The 16513-nt window shown below is 39.4% G+C and overlaps 1 protein-coding gene across 4 annotated transcripts; it reads right to left on the reverse strand.

The window, feature by feature from the left end:
- Nucleotides 1-4820: 4820 nt before the first annotated feature.
- tomm34 (translocase of outer mitochondrial membrane 34) lies at nucleotides 4821-13993 on the reverse strand. Of its 4 annotated transcripts, none has more exons than XM_044349455.1 (9): nucleotides 13736-13993; nucleotides 11826-11975; nucleotides 11469-11568; nucleotides 11193-11345; nucleotides 10788-10969; nucleotides 10323-10470; nucleotides 8986-9112; nucleotides 7171-7301; nucleotides 4821-5008 (listed from the first exon to the last, which is right to left on the reverse strand). In XM_044349455.1, exons 2-8 carry the CDS (start codon nucleotides 11953-11955, stop codon nucleotides 7200-7202), a joined length of 942 nt encoding a protein of 313 aa, XP_044205390.1. In that variant the 5' UTR covers nucleotides 11956-11975; nucleotides 13736-13993; the 3' UTR covers nucleotides 4821-5008; nucleotides 7171-7199. The 4 variants fall into 4 exon arrangements, with proteins under 4 accessions (XP_044205390.1, XP_044205388.1, XP_044205387.1 ...); XM_044349453.1 differs by having other exon boundaries at nucleotides 4821-6680; XM_044349452.1 differs by having other exon boundaries at nucleotides 4821-7301.
- Nucleotides 13994-16513: the final 2520 nt, after the last annotated feature.

A 16513-nucleotide genomic window follows, 5' to 3' on the forward strand; every position in this document is an offset into this window, starting at 1 on the left:
CTTCCTGTCAAGGTGCTGTTGAACATCAGTACTGCTGTCCCTGAAGTTAATTCCTTAACCACATGTTCATTCTCCCCCCTTTTTTTTTTTTTTTTTGCGATTGCTTTTCTTTTCCTTGTTCTGTGTGTGTGTGTGTGTGTGTGTGTATAACAAATCAAACTCGCACCTTTTTTTCCCGGTTTTTGAAAACTGTAAAATTGTAAACATTTTTAGAGCTTAACTGTAAATCTGTCTTTTGGAAGAAAAAAAAAAACAAAACGGTTTGTCGATGTTGTTCGTTAACACCTGCTTGCAAAGAAGCCGTTACAGTCAGCTGCTGTGTATGCTTTTGCATTTATTTTTTTTTTTTTTTGACCAGATCATTTTTTTTGGTACTTTATTTTTTTTCTCCCCCCCCCCCCCCCTCCGCCCGCCCCTGTTCTTCCGCCTCCTTCCTCTTTATGCCCCCGTACTGCTTGTACTGACAAGTCTACAAAAGTCCTAAGTTTCCACTCACTGCTGAATGGTGTGATCTGCCAACAAGAATGCATGCCTTCATTTATCACCATGTGAATCTACTGCAAGCATCGAAGCGGGGGAATCGTACACTCCGCGGATTGACACTTTGAACTTTGCTGCTCTCTCATTTCCAAAATATGAAAAAGGCAGAAGTGACAGTGAGGCCCAAGGTATTGATCTGATGGTTCCATCTGAAATGATCAGGATTAGAGTTATCAGCTAACTGCCTTTTTAAAAAAAAAAAAAAAAAAAAAAAAAAGCCAAAGTTGAGATTTTGAAAGTTCATTCATTAATTGGCTGAAAAAAATGCAGAAAAAGCAACCTTGAGTTCAGATTTTTATCAAAAAAGTTTTGATTTAGAGCAGATCATGTTGATTTTTAGGCTAAAAACCAGCTGACTTGCGTAACTGTAATCAGGAAGCAGTGTTTTTTTTTTTGTTTGTTTGTTTGTTTTTTGGCGCATTTTTTTTGAGTCCACACAACAGGTACGTGCGTTGAAGGAGCCAAATAAATCTCCCGGCAGCCGATCAGCCAATCATCTGTTTGTGGAAGTGAGAACCTGTAGTTTGGATCAGGGTTCATATATTCAGGCTGGACTTCGGAAACATACACGTATCGAGGCGAATATTCCAATTATCTTTCAGCTGCTTTTAGAAAAAAGAGAGAAAACAATGAATCAGCAGTAAACGGTACATTTTCCAGCTCATTATTTTTTTTTAATCTGATCTTTTACAATATGTGCATTAAATGACGATGCCCTGCCAGTAGTAAGATACTGCGCAAAAGTAACGCAAATCCCAAACCGGACTAGTCTCTAGTCCCAAACTGGCAGTTGACACGACCTGTCGAGCCCCCCCCCCCCCCCCCCCCCCTCCGTTTTTCCTTCCCAAGTAGAAATAGTCAAGTAAAAAAAGTGGATTTCGCCACTCAGTGTCACAATAACCTTGTCATTAACCATCTCGACATTCCACTCTGTAGGTGTAGAAAAGTCATGTGTCTCAATGTTTTGTTTTTTTTTTGTTTTTGTTTTTTTTTTCTTTTGCTGGGGACAAAAAAAAATGTTTTCATGCACTGAAGTTTAAAAGGTAAAAAAAAAAAAAGATTCCTCCCTGCCGCTCTTTTCTCGTTAGCTGAACAAAAAAAAGGCAGTTATTCTACGCTTTATAAAGGAAAAAAATGATCCCATGCAGTAGTGAATGTGGCACCGAGCCTGTCTGTATATCTGGTATCTCAAATCATTTTGTTTTTACTGACCAGTATTCTGCTTAAAATAAAAAGGAAAAAAAAAAAAAAATTTACCCAAAAAAAAAAAAAAAAACCAACAAAAAGTTTGCTTCTGTGACGGTTTTATTGCTTAGCGCGCACGTGGTTGTGAAAATTTAGACTTAGCTTAAGGACACCAATAAAAATAAAAAATAAAAAAATGACAAAAAAAAGGAAAACCCTTCAACACCTTCCCCCCCCCCCTCACACACACCCTGGTTATTGACGTAATACTAGATTTGTGTATGTCTTTTAAAAAAAAAAACAAAAAAAAAACTCTAGTTTCACCTTACATGTTATAAACAGGACAAAATGTAAAAGACAATTTAAAGTGAAATAAAGGTTTTATCAGTTCCGAATCATCCCTGTTCTGTTTATTATCACCACTACTAGCCTGTTAATGCCGCATGTTATTCTGACTTCACATTGAGTTTCCTGGTTGAAGATGCATGGCATGCAGGATGTCAGTGATGCTAGAATTCTTCTTTTAAAAAAAAAAAAAAAAAAAAAAAAAAAAAGTCTAAAAGAAACGTAAAAAGCATAACATGTTTTTGAGAAATGTGTGTGAGTCTGTGGACGTCTGCAGTGAGTTTTTTTTTTTTTTTTTTTTTTGATCTGATGACGTTTGGGACAGAAAATGCAAATAACCCAAACGGGATATAACACAAAAGGCTCATTGTGTCGACGTTACCGCGGTAACCTCCTGGATAACGTCTGGGCTCAACACTGATGGATGCAAATTTTTTTTTTTATTCTCATTTGGTTTTCACAGATGACAAAACCAGCAGAGTGGCACCGACTGAGCAGAACCTTTTTTAAAATCACATTTAGACGTCGGCCGACCCCCCCCACCCACCCACCCTCCCCTCCTTCATGACCGGACGCTGCCTGGCGTTGGTGTACTGCTGTTTCCTGTTTTTTCAGGAATAGAAATCAGTTTAGTGCCGTTTAAACTTCCATTTAACCCACCGAACACCCCAAAGTGAGAGAGCGTACATGTTGACAGAAGAGGTTAAACTTCACTTTTATTCGGTAAAGATTGGATTGAATCCTAATTTTGGGAAAATCGGTGTACGGAGAGTCAGTCATGGTCAACAGGAGAGCTTGTCAGAGGGTCAACAGCATCTGAAATCCCACTTCTGACACCAGAATTGGGTTCAACTTTTCTTAAGAAACTGACAAACGCACCCATTTAACACAGATGATTAGCCAGGTGTGTGGAGGTGAGAAAATAATCTTCACACAACTACCTCTATGGGCAACATCATGATTGTCATTGAGAAGAGAGTAGTTTGTGTTTACCCTCGTCCCCGTTTGATAGCATGTCGCCTCTCTATGACAGCAGACTTGGGTTCTGATAGCCGGGTTCTATTGTGGATCCGGTTCCCAGTCAGCAAAATACCCAGATTCATTAAAACTGATGCTAACAAATCTTCTATCACACTTGTCTCGCTTAAAACATTTCAGTCTGTACGACCTTCATCGGGTATTTGACCTTTTTATGCCTCTGTGCTGGCGACAGCTGAAGTTGGAGGCTTTATGTTTTTTTAAGTTGTCCGTCCGACCGTCCCGTTCTTGTGAATCTCAGAAACGCCAGGAGGGAATTTCATGACATTTGGCACAGTTGGACTCGAGGATGAAATAATTAGAAATTGGTGGTCAAAGGTCACTGTGACCTCACAAAACACATTTTTTTTGGCTGTAACTCAAGAATTCATACACCAGTTATGACAAAGTTTCTGAACAAATGTCTTAATAGAATAAAATGATGAAGTAATGACTTTTTTTTTTTTTTATACAAAGGGTCAAAGGTCAAATTCACTGTGACATCATAATGTTCTGCAATAACACTTTTCTAGCCTTTATTCAACGCCCAAACTCAGGAACAGAAGGAGGAGATTGTGACCATATTTCACATCTGGTCATATACTGAACTGGTGACTCTGATCTTAGTTCCTTCCTGCTGCCGGGTTGAAGATGTATGTGAAGCCTCGATGTGTTTGTAGCTTCTTTGCAGCAACGTCCACATCTGAAGCTTCGTCTGCTGTCACGGCTACAACTTTATGTTCTATCAGAATCAGCCGAACATTTGAACACATACAAGGAAGATACACTCAATACCTTTTTATTAAATTCCTTTTAAGTCTTCACTACAAACATCACATGAGTCTGGAGAGACATGGATGTAAACTGCAACTTGACCAGTTGGTGGAGGCGTCTGTTTTAGCTTTCCTCACTTTCTTTAATGAACAAAGAATAGATAACGGATAGATAGCAGACTCATTTTAAAGCCAAAACATTGCTGCTGTCTGTGGTTCCAATAGATAATCAATATTAACTCTGCAATGATGAAAATAAAAGGTTTAGCTGTCTGTGTTCAAAGATTGTTTGAGAATGAAGAGGTATCACTCTGACACCACTGTGTGTGACTTTTCTCTAGAGTAATAACCAAACTGATCACCTCATGTCAATTTAAGAAATTCAGTTAAATTTTGATTCATGTCAGCAGTTTAATCCGATCAAATTCCTGTCATTTCTGAATCCGAACCTTCAGTATTACATGTAATAACCGAGCTGAACATGGGGAAACATACCAGAGAGAGAAAAGACTGGAATACTGAACTAAATTAACCAGACACAACTTTTCCACTCCAGCTCTGATTAAAGAGAATCAACTGTCTGCTTTTATAAGTGCTTTGTTGTTTAACTTCCTTCTCTCTGTTTGAATTGGATTGTATCTAGCGGGGAGGGAAAAAAAAAGAGTAATGTCTGAGTGTACAGCCAACACAAACAAAAAACATTTCTTATCTCGGATTTCTTTCTTTCACTTTCGATTTGAGGTCATTCCGTGTGCAGCTGAAGAGGAAGAAGTTCAGATTATCTGTGTGCTGTGTTATCTCTACGCTGTGTAAATAATGTTCTGCTTTTAGTTGAAAGTAAAAATATGAGGAACGTTTCCTTTATTATAATTCTAAAAAGTGTTTTTGGCATATTTATGTACATTCTTCCCTTCCTGCTGTCGACCATTTAACTCCCCAACAAACTGTAAAGACAGTAAATCTGAGTATTTATTTATTTGCAGTTGAAACAGAAGCAGGTTGACATAAACCAATATAACAAATTACAAAAAAAAAAAAAAAAAAATGGCAGAAATGTGATTAAAAGTGAGATAAAACAAAAAAAAAAAGGATCTGTGTTGCCGACAGTGTCAGGCTGCGGTCGCACCGTGAGGCTTCTTGGCTCGACTCTGTGCAAACATGAAGAAGCGTTTCAGAAAAACTTCCCTGCATGAAAAAGTTGATACACAAATCTGGAGACGCAACTTTTTTTTTTTTTTCTTTCTTTCTTTTTTTTTTTCTCATATCTGTTCAGCAGAAACTATTCCAGAGCAGCAGATGGGAAGATGACGACAGGCACTTCAGAAAAGATGGGAGATTGCCGAACTACAGCTTGATCCACGATGAGAATGAACTTGTTTCAATATGATGTATGAAGTGACAGGAAAAAAAAACACAGGATGAGACAGAAGTTTGTATGTACAGACCCGTTTGAGAATTATTTCCTCTGATCCTAAAAAGTAGTGAATGAACATGAAGATGAGGGTTATTTCAGACGTCAAGGTAAGAACACTTGTTGTATCTAACAGGCTCTGGGTTTGAGGACGGCGATGTCGTTAACAAAACCACACGAATAAACATATTTTAGTGGGTAAAGTTTCCAAACAGATTTACAAAATAAAACAAAGGCAAATAACTTGAGATTAATGCTGCGTTCATGTCATATTGGGAGTTTGATGAACAGAGAAATTATAATGAAGCTATGACTTGCTGCTTAATAATCCAAAAGACAAATATGGACGCCTCACGTCAGCCGTCGATCGAGGTAATTAAACCCAAATTTTCATATGTAAGGTAACATCTCTACCATCCATCCTATATCCTATATGACGTGAACACAGCATGATATTCACACATACATAAGTAAACTACCTGAGTGGAGAATACTATGTGAAAATAAAATGGTTATTTATTTATATTTGTAATTTGAACCTTTACGATCACCGGTGTTTGGATGAGTAGGTTGCGTGATTTCTGTGGGCTTCAATATGGATAAAAGTTAAAGCATAATTAACTTAGAAACAGTCAACAAAAAAAAAAATTGAAAATAAGTTGTAAAGGGGGAAGGATAGGTTCACATTTTTTCAAGGTTATCTTAAGATACTGGGTTATTGTGCCTCCTGATCCCTTTCAATGCAGGTGATGGACGAACAAATCATCTTCCAAAGTTATGAGCTTTATTTTTTTTTAGTATGAAACTCTGTCTTTGTGCTTCCAGAGACAGTATTGCTTTGTAGCAGAGAGATAAGTGACACAAAATGTGAATTTGGTACCAAAAAGGAGGAATATATATATCATTAAGATCATCTAAACTTTAAGTATTTTTACTGTGAATTTCACCGTCACTTAGACTGAGATTGCTTTAAGGAAGGAAGCACAGCGGTCGCAGATTTATATATGTGCTCTGTATTAAGATAAACTTGAAGAAAATGTGAACCTAACCCATCATTCTCTGGTTGCAGCTTCTCAAATATAATGATTTGCTGCTTTTCTTTGACTTAAAGGGTTTTCAGCTGTTTGTCGAATAAAACTAGCAATATGAAAATGTCTCCTTGGGGTTTCCAGGACATCGTGATGGATGTTTATTTTACTATTTTCTGACATCTTCTGGAAAATAATCAGCAGTTTAATAATAATAATAATAATCAAAGTTATTGCTAGTTGCAGCCCTTATTTTAATGACTCAGAAAAACCTAATAAATGCATCTTGAGCTGTGATTATTTTGTCAAACGCTGATCTCAAGGTCGAGAATGAACTCTTGCTCTGATGTCCAGCTGGAACTCCGCATGTTGGCCGGTCACCTGCTAAACACTCGCATATAAATGGAGGTCATAAACAAATGATGGTGATAAAGGCTTATTATCAGTTAGGATTATGATGTGTCAATCATTTCAGCTCTTATAAATAACCATAAATACTCAGTGACTTGAAATTGACAGTGAAAACAGTAAAACTGGTAAAATTCAAACAATCTCAGGGCTGAAAGTGGTGGCGCCTCTTCTTCCCGATACAACCCCTCGGTGGTTCCCGCCAAATCGGAGCTGCGTTTTCCCAGAAGCGTCTCGAGACCGAGCTCATGTTTGTTCCGGTGAGAGTCAACGGATCAAACACGTGTTCAGTGGAAGGGAGCTTTTGGGAAACACAGTCTCGGAGCAGTTGGATCGTGTCACCGCTCGGCTGTTTTTCCGCCGTCTGACTCTTATTAAAAAACATCAGATTGGTGTTCCTCTCTCTCTCCTCTCTGTGGGGGGGTATGGGGGGGGGGGGGGCGGTGCGGTGACAGATCCTTACCGCTGTCTCCGGAGTCCTCGGTTGTTTCGTCACTTCTTCTTCTGCACCTCCTGCAGCAGCTTCAGGGCGGCCGTGTTCTTTGGTTCCACTTTGAGCAGACTGTTGAGGTCGTCCACACAGGCTTTTGTGTCCTGCGGGAATGACGAGGAGATTTTAAGAGTTGTTATTTTCTGTGGGTTTGTCATTACATGCGACACATTTCACAGCTTTAAAAAAAGGAACCTGAACCTCCGTGTACCGGCCTGATGGCTACAAAAGTTTAAAGGAACAGACCGTGTATGTTGGAGAACAGATGTTTGACCTGATTTAGAAATGACAGGTTCCTCCTCTTTCAGTTTATTCATCCCTGAAGGTCACTTCTTTTCCTGAAATATATTTTACGTGTCAAAAAGAATTATCATGGCTGGACTTCAGTGTTTAAATTTGTAAAAGACGATCAGGAAGTTGAGGAGGTTCATCTGTACAAAATCTCCTGATGTTACAAACCAACAGCTGAAGCCTCCCTGAACGGTTGCTACACTCTAATTTGCATGTCTGACTTCATTAAAAAATGTACCTGTTCTTGCATATAAAACACTAAACACATGAAACAACTTCTCAGAATGAAAACTAAATAAAGTGCAGCAGGTTACTGAACTTTTTTCCCCCACACAGCAGACAATCTATTTCTGATCAGCTGATTTCTGATCTGATAAATACAACCCGACCCGTGAAACGCTGCAGAGAGTAAAAAAAAAACTTTCTGTTCCACATGCTGGTTGAAGAACGCTTAATTATATGTTAAAACGATCTCCGATGAAAACAGATTTCCAAGAGTTTGGCGAAGCTCTCGGGGAAATTCCCGTTTTCGTTTTAGATTATGTAACGAGGCCGACTGACCTCTTCTCTCTGGCAGACGGGTACGCCGGCTGCAGCGCAGTGACGCCCGACTATGGAGAAGTATGTATGTATATGAAATCAGCGTAAGGCAACATAACCTGGTTACTCTCAATAATCAGGTTTCTTGTCTGCATGTTGACGGTCTCATCGGCTTTATAGTCAGAGTAGAGTCTGAGCTGATCAGGCGTATAATTAGCCGGTTTCAATCAGTGGCATCTCTACTCAATATGCTAATTAAATATGCAGTCAGTTAACAAACATGGCGTGTATGAGGAGGTCGTGGGAAATGATGTTGCTGTACAGCTTCTACTCAGAACATTTCGTCTGTCCTCACTGATATATAAACATCAGAAACACCTCTCAGCATAATAAACGACCATAAACTTCAATCAATACTTGAAACTGTTGCACAGCTGTTGTATTATACTGTATTGATTTTAGAGAGCTGTCCCTAATAAACTAAGTGTATTTTTAGAGCTTTTTGACAGGCAGCTTTAGATGACAGGAAGTTGCAAAGTTAGTAAATATTTGAACTTGTTGGGCAGATTATTTTCTTATGAACGTGGCCCGACTTGTCAAATCACATTTCCACCTGCGTTAAAATGCTTTTTTTTCCAGATTAGACATCCAGATAAGATTGCATGTTAAGCAGTGATTAGCGATCTGTGTCTGTTGACTGCTCTACTGTAAGGCAGCACGGTTGTGAGCGAGTCGGGGCTATTTTCCAGAGTTCAGAGTCGTGCTGTACGGAGCTAACTGCGTCCTCTCTGTGTGTGTGTGTGTGTGTGGAATACTGATGAGGACGAGCTGCCGATTATCGAGGCAGGAAATCGTCAACCTCCCCCGAAAACCTCCAGACGCTTTTGAGACTGACGTGTGATTGCTCTGTGTGGGAAACCGAAGAGCGGTGATGAAGGTTCGGGGGCTCTCTCTCACCTTGAGCTCCTTGTGAGCCTGAGCCCTCCTGTAGAGAGCCTTGACGTTGCTGCTGTCGATCATCAGAGCCTCGTCGCAGTCTCTGATGGCGTCTCTGTACTGCTTCACTGACAGGTAGCACAGCGCCCTGATGTGTCACACACACACACACACACACACACACACACACAGTCAAAACACAATCAAAACATCAGACAGCTTATATTACAGAATTTCTAGCCTGTTTTTACCTCGAACCAAAGGGACTAATTTAATACACGACATGATAATGAATGCAGGTCATTATTACAGCTGTAACAATATGTAAATATTTATTATGAAGCACCTCGCTGGCTGTCAGTAGTGTTGTTATGATATGAACTGATTCATTACAGACACATATTACATTTTCATCAGATTATACTCATACAGATAAATTTTATATTCATCCTTAAACACTTTCTGTTTATGGTTGCTGGTTTATAGTGGAAAGTTTTAAAACGCCACAATGGTCGAAATACTGAATTTTTCATTTTCTGGGCCTTCATGAGCTTAAAAATATTAAAAAGATACTTTAAAAATGTAATAAAAAAACTGCTATTTCAATTACAAAAATTGGTATTGGCTAATAACACAAAATTAGAGCGTGTGTGCAGAGTGTGTCTATTAAACTATTATAAATAAGAAACCTCAAACATATTTCTACCAAACAGTTTAGCCGACAAACAGCAAACCGTCTCATCAGTGCCGACCTTTTGAGAGAAAGAAGAGTTGGATCACCCAAAACAGAGGAAGCAGCTCTTTAACACTATAAACTTTTATTTAACCTCCTCTATTGCAGTATTCACTGCTCCACTAAAGAGTGGAATCAGTTAACTCACTCTCTATCTACAACTGTGAGTAGTCTCAACATCACCAAGACTCCAATATAAATATTTTGCTTAGTCGCATTGATGAATTTCTCTTTGCCTCTTTCTGGCATGACCAGACCCCTTAAAATCAGTGTTCAAGTATGTGTGTGTAAACTGCAGGTAACCATAGCAACAGTAATTCCTGCTTTAACAGTTCAACCGCTTGTGAGACTAACATATCTGTGAGTTAACCCGTCTACACACACACGCTTTAAAAGCATCGATGATGATCTGAACTCTCTGGCGGTTTTGTGTCATTCTTCACCTTGTTTGTTATGATTGTGTGTCAGGATACCTCACTGTGTGTTACTGCTTACATAGTAGCAGCTGAACCAAAAGATTAATACATTAAATTAACGTTTCATAGGTGGTTGATGAGCAGATACATAGAAAAAAAATGGGATTAAATAGATAAACTATGAATGTACTAGTGATGATGGGACCCACCGGTTGGTGTAGGTTGTGATCTCAGCGGGGTTGTGTTTGAGGCTCTGGCTGTACTTCTCGATGGCTTTTTTATGCTCTCCTTTCTTCACCAGGGCGTTGCCTTCGTCTTTCAGAGCCTGAGCTTTCTTGATTTCTTTTTCACTGGGAGCTGACAGGAGGAGAAGCAGGGAGGAGGAGGAGAGAGGGATGTGATGTGGAAGACAAACAGTCAAAGAAAAATAAAAGGTCATAGAGGCAAAAAAAAAAAAAGATGGATTCACATCTGAGTCACCCTTTAAAATTCTTCAGTTTCTCATGATGCACGAGAAATCAGATGAACTACAAAAACTATACAATTGTACATAAATAAAGCTAAAGAGATGTCATCATTTTAGCTGAATAAAAATCACAAATCCAGCTGGTAATAATTCAAATTACATGACCTCTCTAAGCTCTAATCTGAGTAGAATACATATTTCCTCTTACCGGGTTTATTTGTTTGTCTGGTGCCGTTCTGCTGCGGTGCAGGTTTGGGTTGGTTTGGTTGTGCAGCGCTGGCGGCAGAGTTTTGGGACAGTTTCTCTCTGACAGACAGAGGAACGGTGGGGATGGGAGGAAGCTTTTCTCTCCATGATGGACCGTCTGCCTCTGTCAGCGCCTTCGTCATCCTGAGAAACAGTAGAAGACACAATGGAACGAATGTTTAAAAAAGGAAAAAAAAAAACTTAAATACCTTGTTTAGGTATATGACAAACAATATATCTCAACTTCTTGCATCTTGTAAATCCACGTCAGAGTGGATAAATCTGAAAACGCTGGGTTGCGTCGTTTCTTTTATCCACCTCTGACATCTCACATGAACACAGAGTCGCCGGCCTACAGATCAGGTACCTGTTGGTGCCGTCGTGAGCCGCTGCGATGTTGTAGTCGATCTGCAGAGCGGTCTTGTAGTCTACGTAAGCGTGTCTGTAACGCTCCAGAGCTTCTAAAGCGGCGGCGCGACGGAGAAGAGACTTAACATTGAAGGGGAACAACTCCAGAGACCTGCGATGTATGAACATGTAGAGTTTACAAGTTACACATGGATAAAATAAGACACTATATAGTATGACTGACAAATAGCAAAAACACAGTGTGAAGTGAAAGAAATCAGATAAAAACACTTACATATTGCAGTCTTTCACACATTCGCTACAGTTGCCGTCCTTCAGGTAGCTGGCTGCACGATTTGAGTACAAAATGCCCAAATCCTCTGGGTTCTTTTTACCTAAACAGCAAATAAGACTCTTTAAGAGAAACATTTCACCAAACTGGTAACGAGACAAACTGTATAAAGATGCAGAAAGAGAGAAACTAACAGACAGGCAACAGACACTCAGTATAACAAGAAAAGAGACTTATTGGTATACATAGGGGGTGGTAATAATCTTTAAAACATTTTCTGACTGGGATCAAAATATTGTTTACATGTTGAATTTATGGTTTGAAATCCATATCCTCAGCTAATAGTTAAGTCATACTTACTGTGCCTCTCCAGCTCTTTGATAGCCTGGCTGTAGAGAGTGGTGGCCTCTCCGTACTGGCCCGTCTTGAAACATTCATTTCCAGCTTGTTTCAACTCCGTCCAGGACCGAGACTTCTGTTTCTGAGGCATCGCGTCTATTTCTGTCTAATCTGAAAAGATGAAACAACACTGGTTACCATCTGTGCATGAAAATGTCTGAACCGATCGTAGTGTCGAATGGATTCAGAAATATACCGGAGAAAACATCTGAACTGTAGTCAAATTGTGTCAAATTTTTCCAACCTGGAGCCTATTTTCCCATCTTTTTGTGTCTCAATGACTAATGGGGAGAACAGTTTTTGAAACGGGTCCAGTATTGAGTGAGACAGCTTCAGCCAGCAGCCACTAAACAGGCTGCAATGTAATCCGATGGAGTAATAGCACATTGTTAATGTGCGTCCGCTAAAAGCGCCGCTGACAGGCTCAGAATGTTATTATAAGCGTCTGACAACATTATGGACCATACAGAGAGATAAAACATGTCTTTACTTTTCACTTGATCTGGTCTGTTTTTATTGTTTCTAACCAAGTCTCACTCAAGAAGTCTTATTCTAAGATCTCGCGAGAGTTTAGTCGAAATCAGGTAAATATTCAGCCATGACTGCTTCTGCTTCATGCTTTCTATACTCAAAAATAACTTTTTGACAATTCAACTCTCTCTCTCTTGATATATATTTAGGCAGTGGCAGCTCACTGGCAGGTGCGACCGGCCAAAGACACCTGCCAATAAGCTGCCAACAAGCCGGCCAAAGGCAGTTTGTTGGCAGCTGCCATGACAGTCACCCCTAGCAGCTACTAGTCTCCAAGACTAGTAGACTGTATATACATGTTTGGGGTTTGGGGTCTATATCTGTGATTAATATCCGTGATAGACAGGGTTATGACAGGGTGCCTCTCCTGCTGTTGAGAAAGACGGGACAAACGGAGGAAAAAGGTTTACATATAGGAGCCATGGCTTCTTGTGAACGTCCAGTCAATCCGGACCCAGCCCATACCTCCTGTTATGACTATAATATGTTGTGATGTGTAGCGTTTTCTATTTTGGAATTTTCTATCGATCAATAAATTGTTGGTGACGTTGAATATAACAGTTACAGTGTAGCTGGAGATCATTCACAGCGATCCTGTGCCCAGTCATATGTGGTTTTCATGTGGCTTACTTCCATATCGTCGACGTCGTTGTCATGGTGACGGTAACTGCTGGAGAGTGTTGTGTGTTGTTGCTGTCGAGTTGACGCATAAACGTTACGCCGGAGAATTTACTATCAGCTCCGAAAAACGCAGATACAGAATGTGTCTTGTTTTATTTAGTACACAAGTTCGACAACTGAGTTAGTGTAAATGTAGTTGTGAGCAGAGGCGGGTGGGCCATCGGGGGCACCGGTGCCGTAAACAAGTCAGTGACGGAAGTGAAACTGCTATCTGCCGCTGCCACTATCTGAGCCAACCCTTACTAACTTTTCTTGAATCAATTTAAACCCAGATTATAATCCATAACTACACACACATTTATTTATATTATCTAAATTATATGTTAGCTAACCTAGTTGTGCAGCTAGTAGTCTCGTACTAGCTGCTAATAGTTACTCAACCAGAATACTTTTTAGACAATTTGCTGAAACTGACATTAAAAGTTTACGATGACAAGGAGGCATACTTAGATTATGTTTCGTTTGTTGTCAGCTGTCTTTTGTTTTTATCAGCGTCACTTCCACTCTTTTTTGTCGGTCACTAGCTAAGTTAGCTCGGTGGCTAAGTTATGCTAACTCAAGTGGTACCAAAATAGGCGCTTTTGAAGTAAGCTAAGTTAGCAGGCTAACCACACAGCCGCTGCTAGCTGTGCTAATGTCAGGAGGCTCACACTTCTTACCGGCTGCAGGGTCTGAGTCTGAGGTAGTCCTCCTCTTCCGCACTACGCAGAGGACTCGGTCGAAACGTCTCAACGACTATCAGCACCTAAAGTAGTCTGTAACTTGTGTGTCCGACGGTAATACTGACATTACTCTGAGTACTTTCTATTCCTGGTCGTTCAGACCCACGCGGTTCTCCTGTGGCCGGTGTGTAGGGGGGTTTGTGGGGAGGTGGATATGGGCTGCCGGCTGACTCCGGTCACTTCTCGGGCTACAGAACCCTATTTTTTTTCCCTAGGATGACGAAGTCATGACCCGCCCTACTCTACCTCTGATTGGCTAGTACTCGTTGCCTTCTTTGGTTGGGTTGGTTAGGTTTAGACAGGCTATTTTTTTTTTCAGAACCGCATTCCGCGAAGACCCGCCCTACTCTGCCTCTGATTGGCTAGTACTGTTTGCCTTCGTTGGTTAGATTGGTTAGTTTTAGGCTCTGGGTTAGGGTAAAAATATCAGGGGCAGAGCCAATCAGAGGCTGAGTAGGGTGGGTCATGACTTCGCCATCCTAGTAAAAAAAAACTCCCTACAGGACGGTTATTATATTTCAGTGTCGCTTTCGCTTCAGTTTACACGCTGCGTTCAGGTCCTGTGGAAATTGTAGGACATTGGATGATCCATCTGGTGAGAGGAAAGATCAAAATTCAGTGATCCTTTAATTGTGTAAAAGTTGCAGTAATACAATATAAATAAAAATGTCCACGACAAGTGAAAGACCCACATACAAAATGGCATAGGTACATCAAAGTATTATCAGCAAAATGTACTTATATCAAAACTAAAGGTAGAAAGTATTATCAGCTAAATGTAGTCTACTTACAGTATCAAAACTAAAAGTAAGCAACTTAGCAGAATCACTTCTGTTACTATTATATTTTTATTTATTATTTTAGTGGAATAATTACTTGTCTGTTAAAATTTAAGCAGCATTTTAATAATGTCACTGGTCGAGAGCAGAATGATTTTATACTGCGTCCTAGTTTAACCTACAACAATGCATCATATTTTGTAAACTGATCAAATGTTTTGTCAGTAAAAATAGTCAAGAAATGATGAGTAATAGCTGTCAGATCAAGTGTAGATCAAGTACAATATATCCCACTGAAATATGGTGGAGTAGAAATATAAAGTAGCATGAAATGGAAATTAAATAAAGTGCCCATTTAACTACATTGCTTAAGTAAATGTACTTTGCTACAATCCACAAGATAAGGCAAGAGCTAATAATAAAGAATTACATTTATGACTGTTTTGAAAAAAAAAATACTTGTCTGTCAATGTGGAGCAGGTGTCACTATTATCATTAACGTACAGTCTTTGTGTACAAACACAGTCAAATACACAATTATATACTAACTCTGTAACAACTGTGTTCTTTGAAATTCATTTAAGTGGAGGACTAAACGGATCCACCATCAAACAGTATTTACAAATGAACAGAGAAGTTCATCTTTATAGAATTTACCATCTAAAGCTGCAGTTAAGGGTTGTCTGCCTCATTTCTACCATCTTTTCCAATATTCATGAACGCATCATTAGAAAGAGCACAGCAGTTGTTCGGTTTCTATTTCAGGGAGTCGATAACAAACAGCAAATCTCGCGTTGTCACAGTTTGTTCTTTCAAATCAAAAGTGAAAACTGCTGTTTCATCTGCCTTCATGTGACTCATTTCACCTCTACACTTCGCTTTCTTTTATTACATTTGGGGCAATTTATTACTGAAATGAAACTATTTCCTGTATTTCCTCTTTCATTTTGTTTTTAAATTATTTTATTTTACTCTTTATTTTGTTTTTAAATGTTCTAATGCACTTATTTGCCTCATGTAAAGCTCTTTGAATTGCCTCTGTGTTTTAAAGGTGCTATTCAAATAAACTTGCATGATTAGTTGTCATGTTACATTGAAGTACCATTACATCTATGTTTCCATGAAACATGAATCCAGGATGCAAAGGGGATATTTTGTCTATAAGGGGAACAGTTTTGTGTCAGGTTTTATCATCAATAACATCACAATTTTTTTCACTGTCAGTCATTTTGTGAAATTTGCGTAAAAAACACCTTTTCTTAGGTGAATATGTCATTTTTGAAACATATTTAAAGTGAAAAGTTCTCATTTCAACCAACTGTGTGGCGACACATTTTCATATTTGATGTATATTTCATATACGCAGTAGAACAACTAATATAACTATATCTCAGATTATATAACGGTGTCAGGATACATTTGATATTGTGTAAAGCAGTGGTTCTGTCATAATTCTCCAGATAAAACACTGTGGATCACAGGCAGCATGTGGTCCTGACAGCAGCAGCAGCAGCAGTGCTTGATGGAAACTGGCAGCCTTATATAGCCTGCCGCTGGCGACGACCTCGACCCCTACCTCAGTATAGGTGAAATCTGTCCCTCACCCGACATCAAACTATACAAAACACAACAAATACATTAAAACACATTTACACTACACTAACATCAAATAGTCTGCATGATCTTAATTTATGTTACATATTACAATAGAATCATAGAAAACCTGAACAGCAGATTAAAGTACACTAATACCCCTACACTAATTACCACATGGTATCTCCTGAAACCTTTAAATCGGTGCTCCGATAACCTGCCGACTGTTTTAGCCTGAACACCCCTGGAGACATGAACACAAATGTTACACATAATATTTCTGCACAATCAAGCAACAGTTAACGTTACATTCAGTCCATCATCATTTTGGGGAAGGTAATGA

Source organism: Thunnus albacares, chromosome 4, assembly GCF_914725855.1.
Source record: "Thunnus albacares chromosome 4, fThuAlb1.1, whole genome shotgun sequence".
In the NCBI taxonomy this organism is placed as follows: domain Eukaryota; kingdom Metazoa; phylum Chordata; class Actinopteri; order Scombriformes; family Scombridae; genus Thunnus; species Thunnus albacares.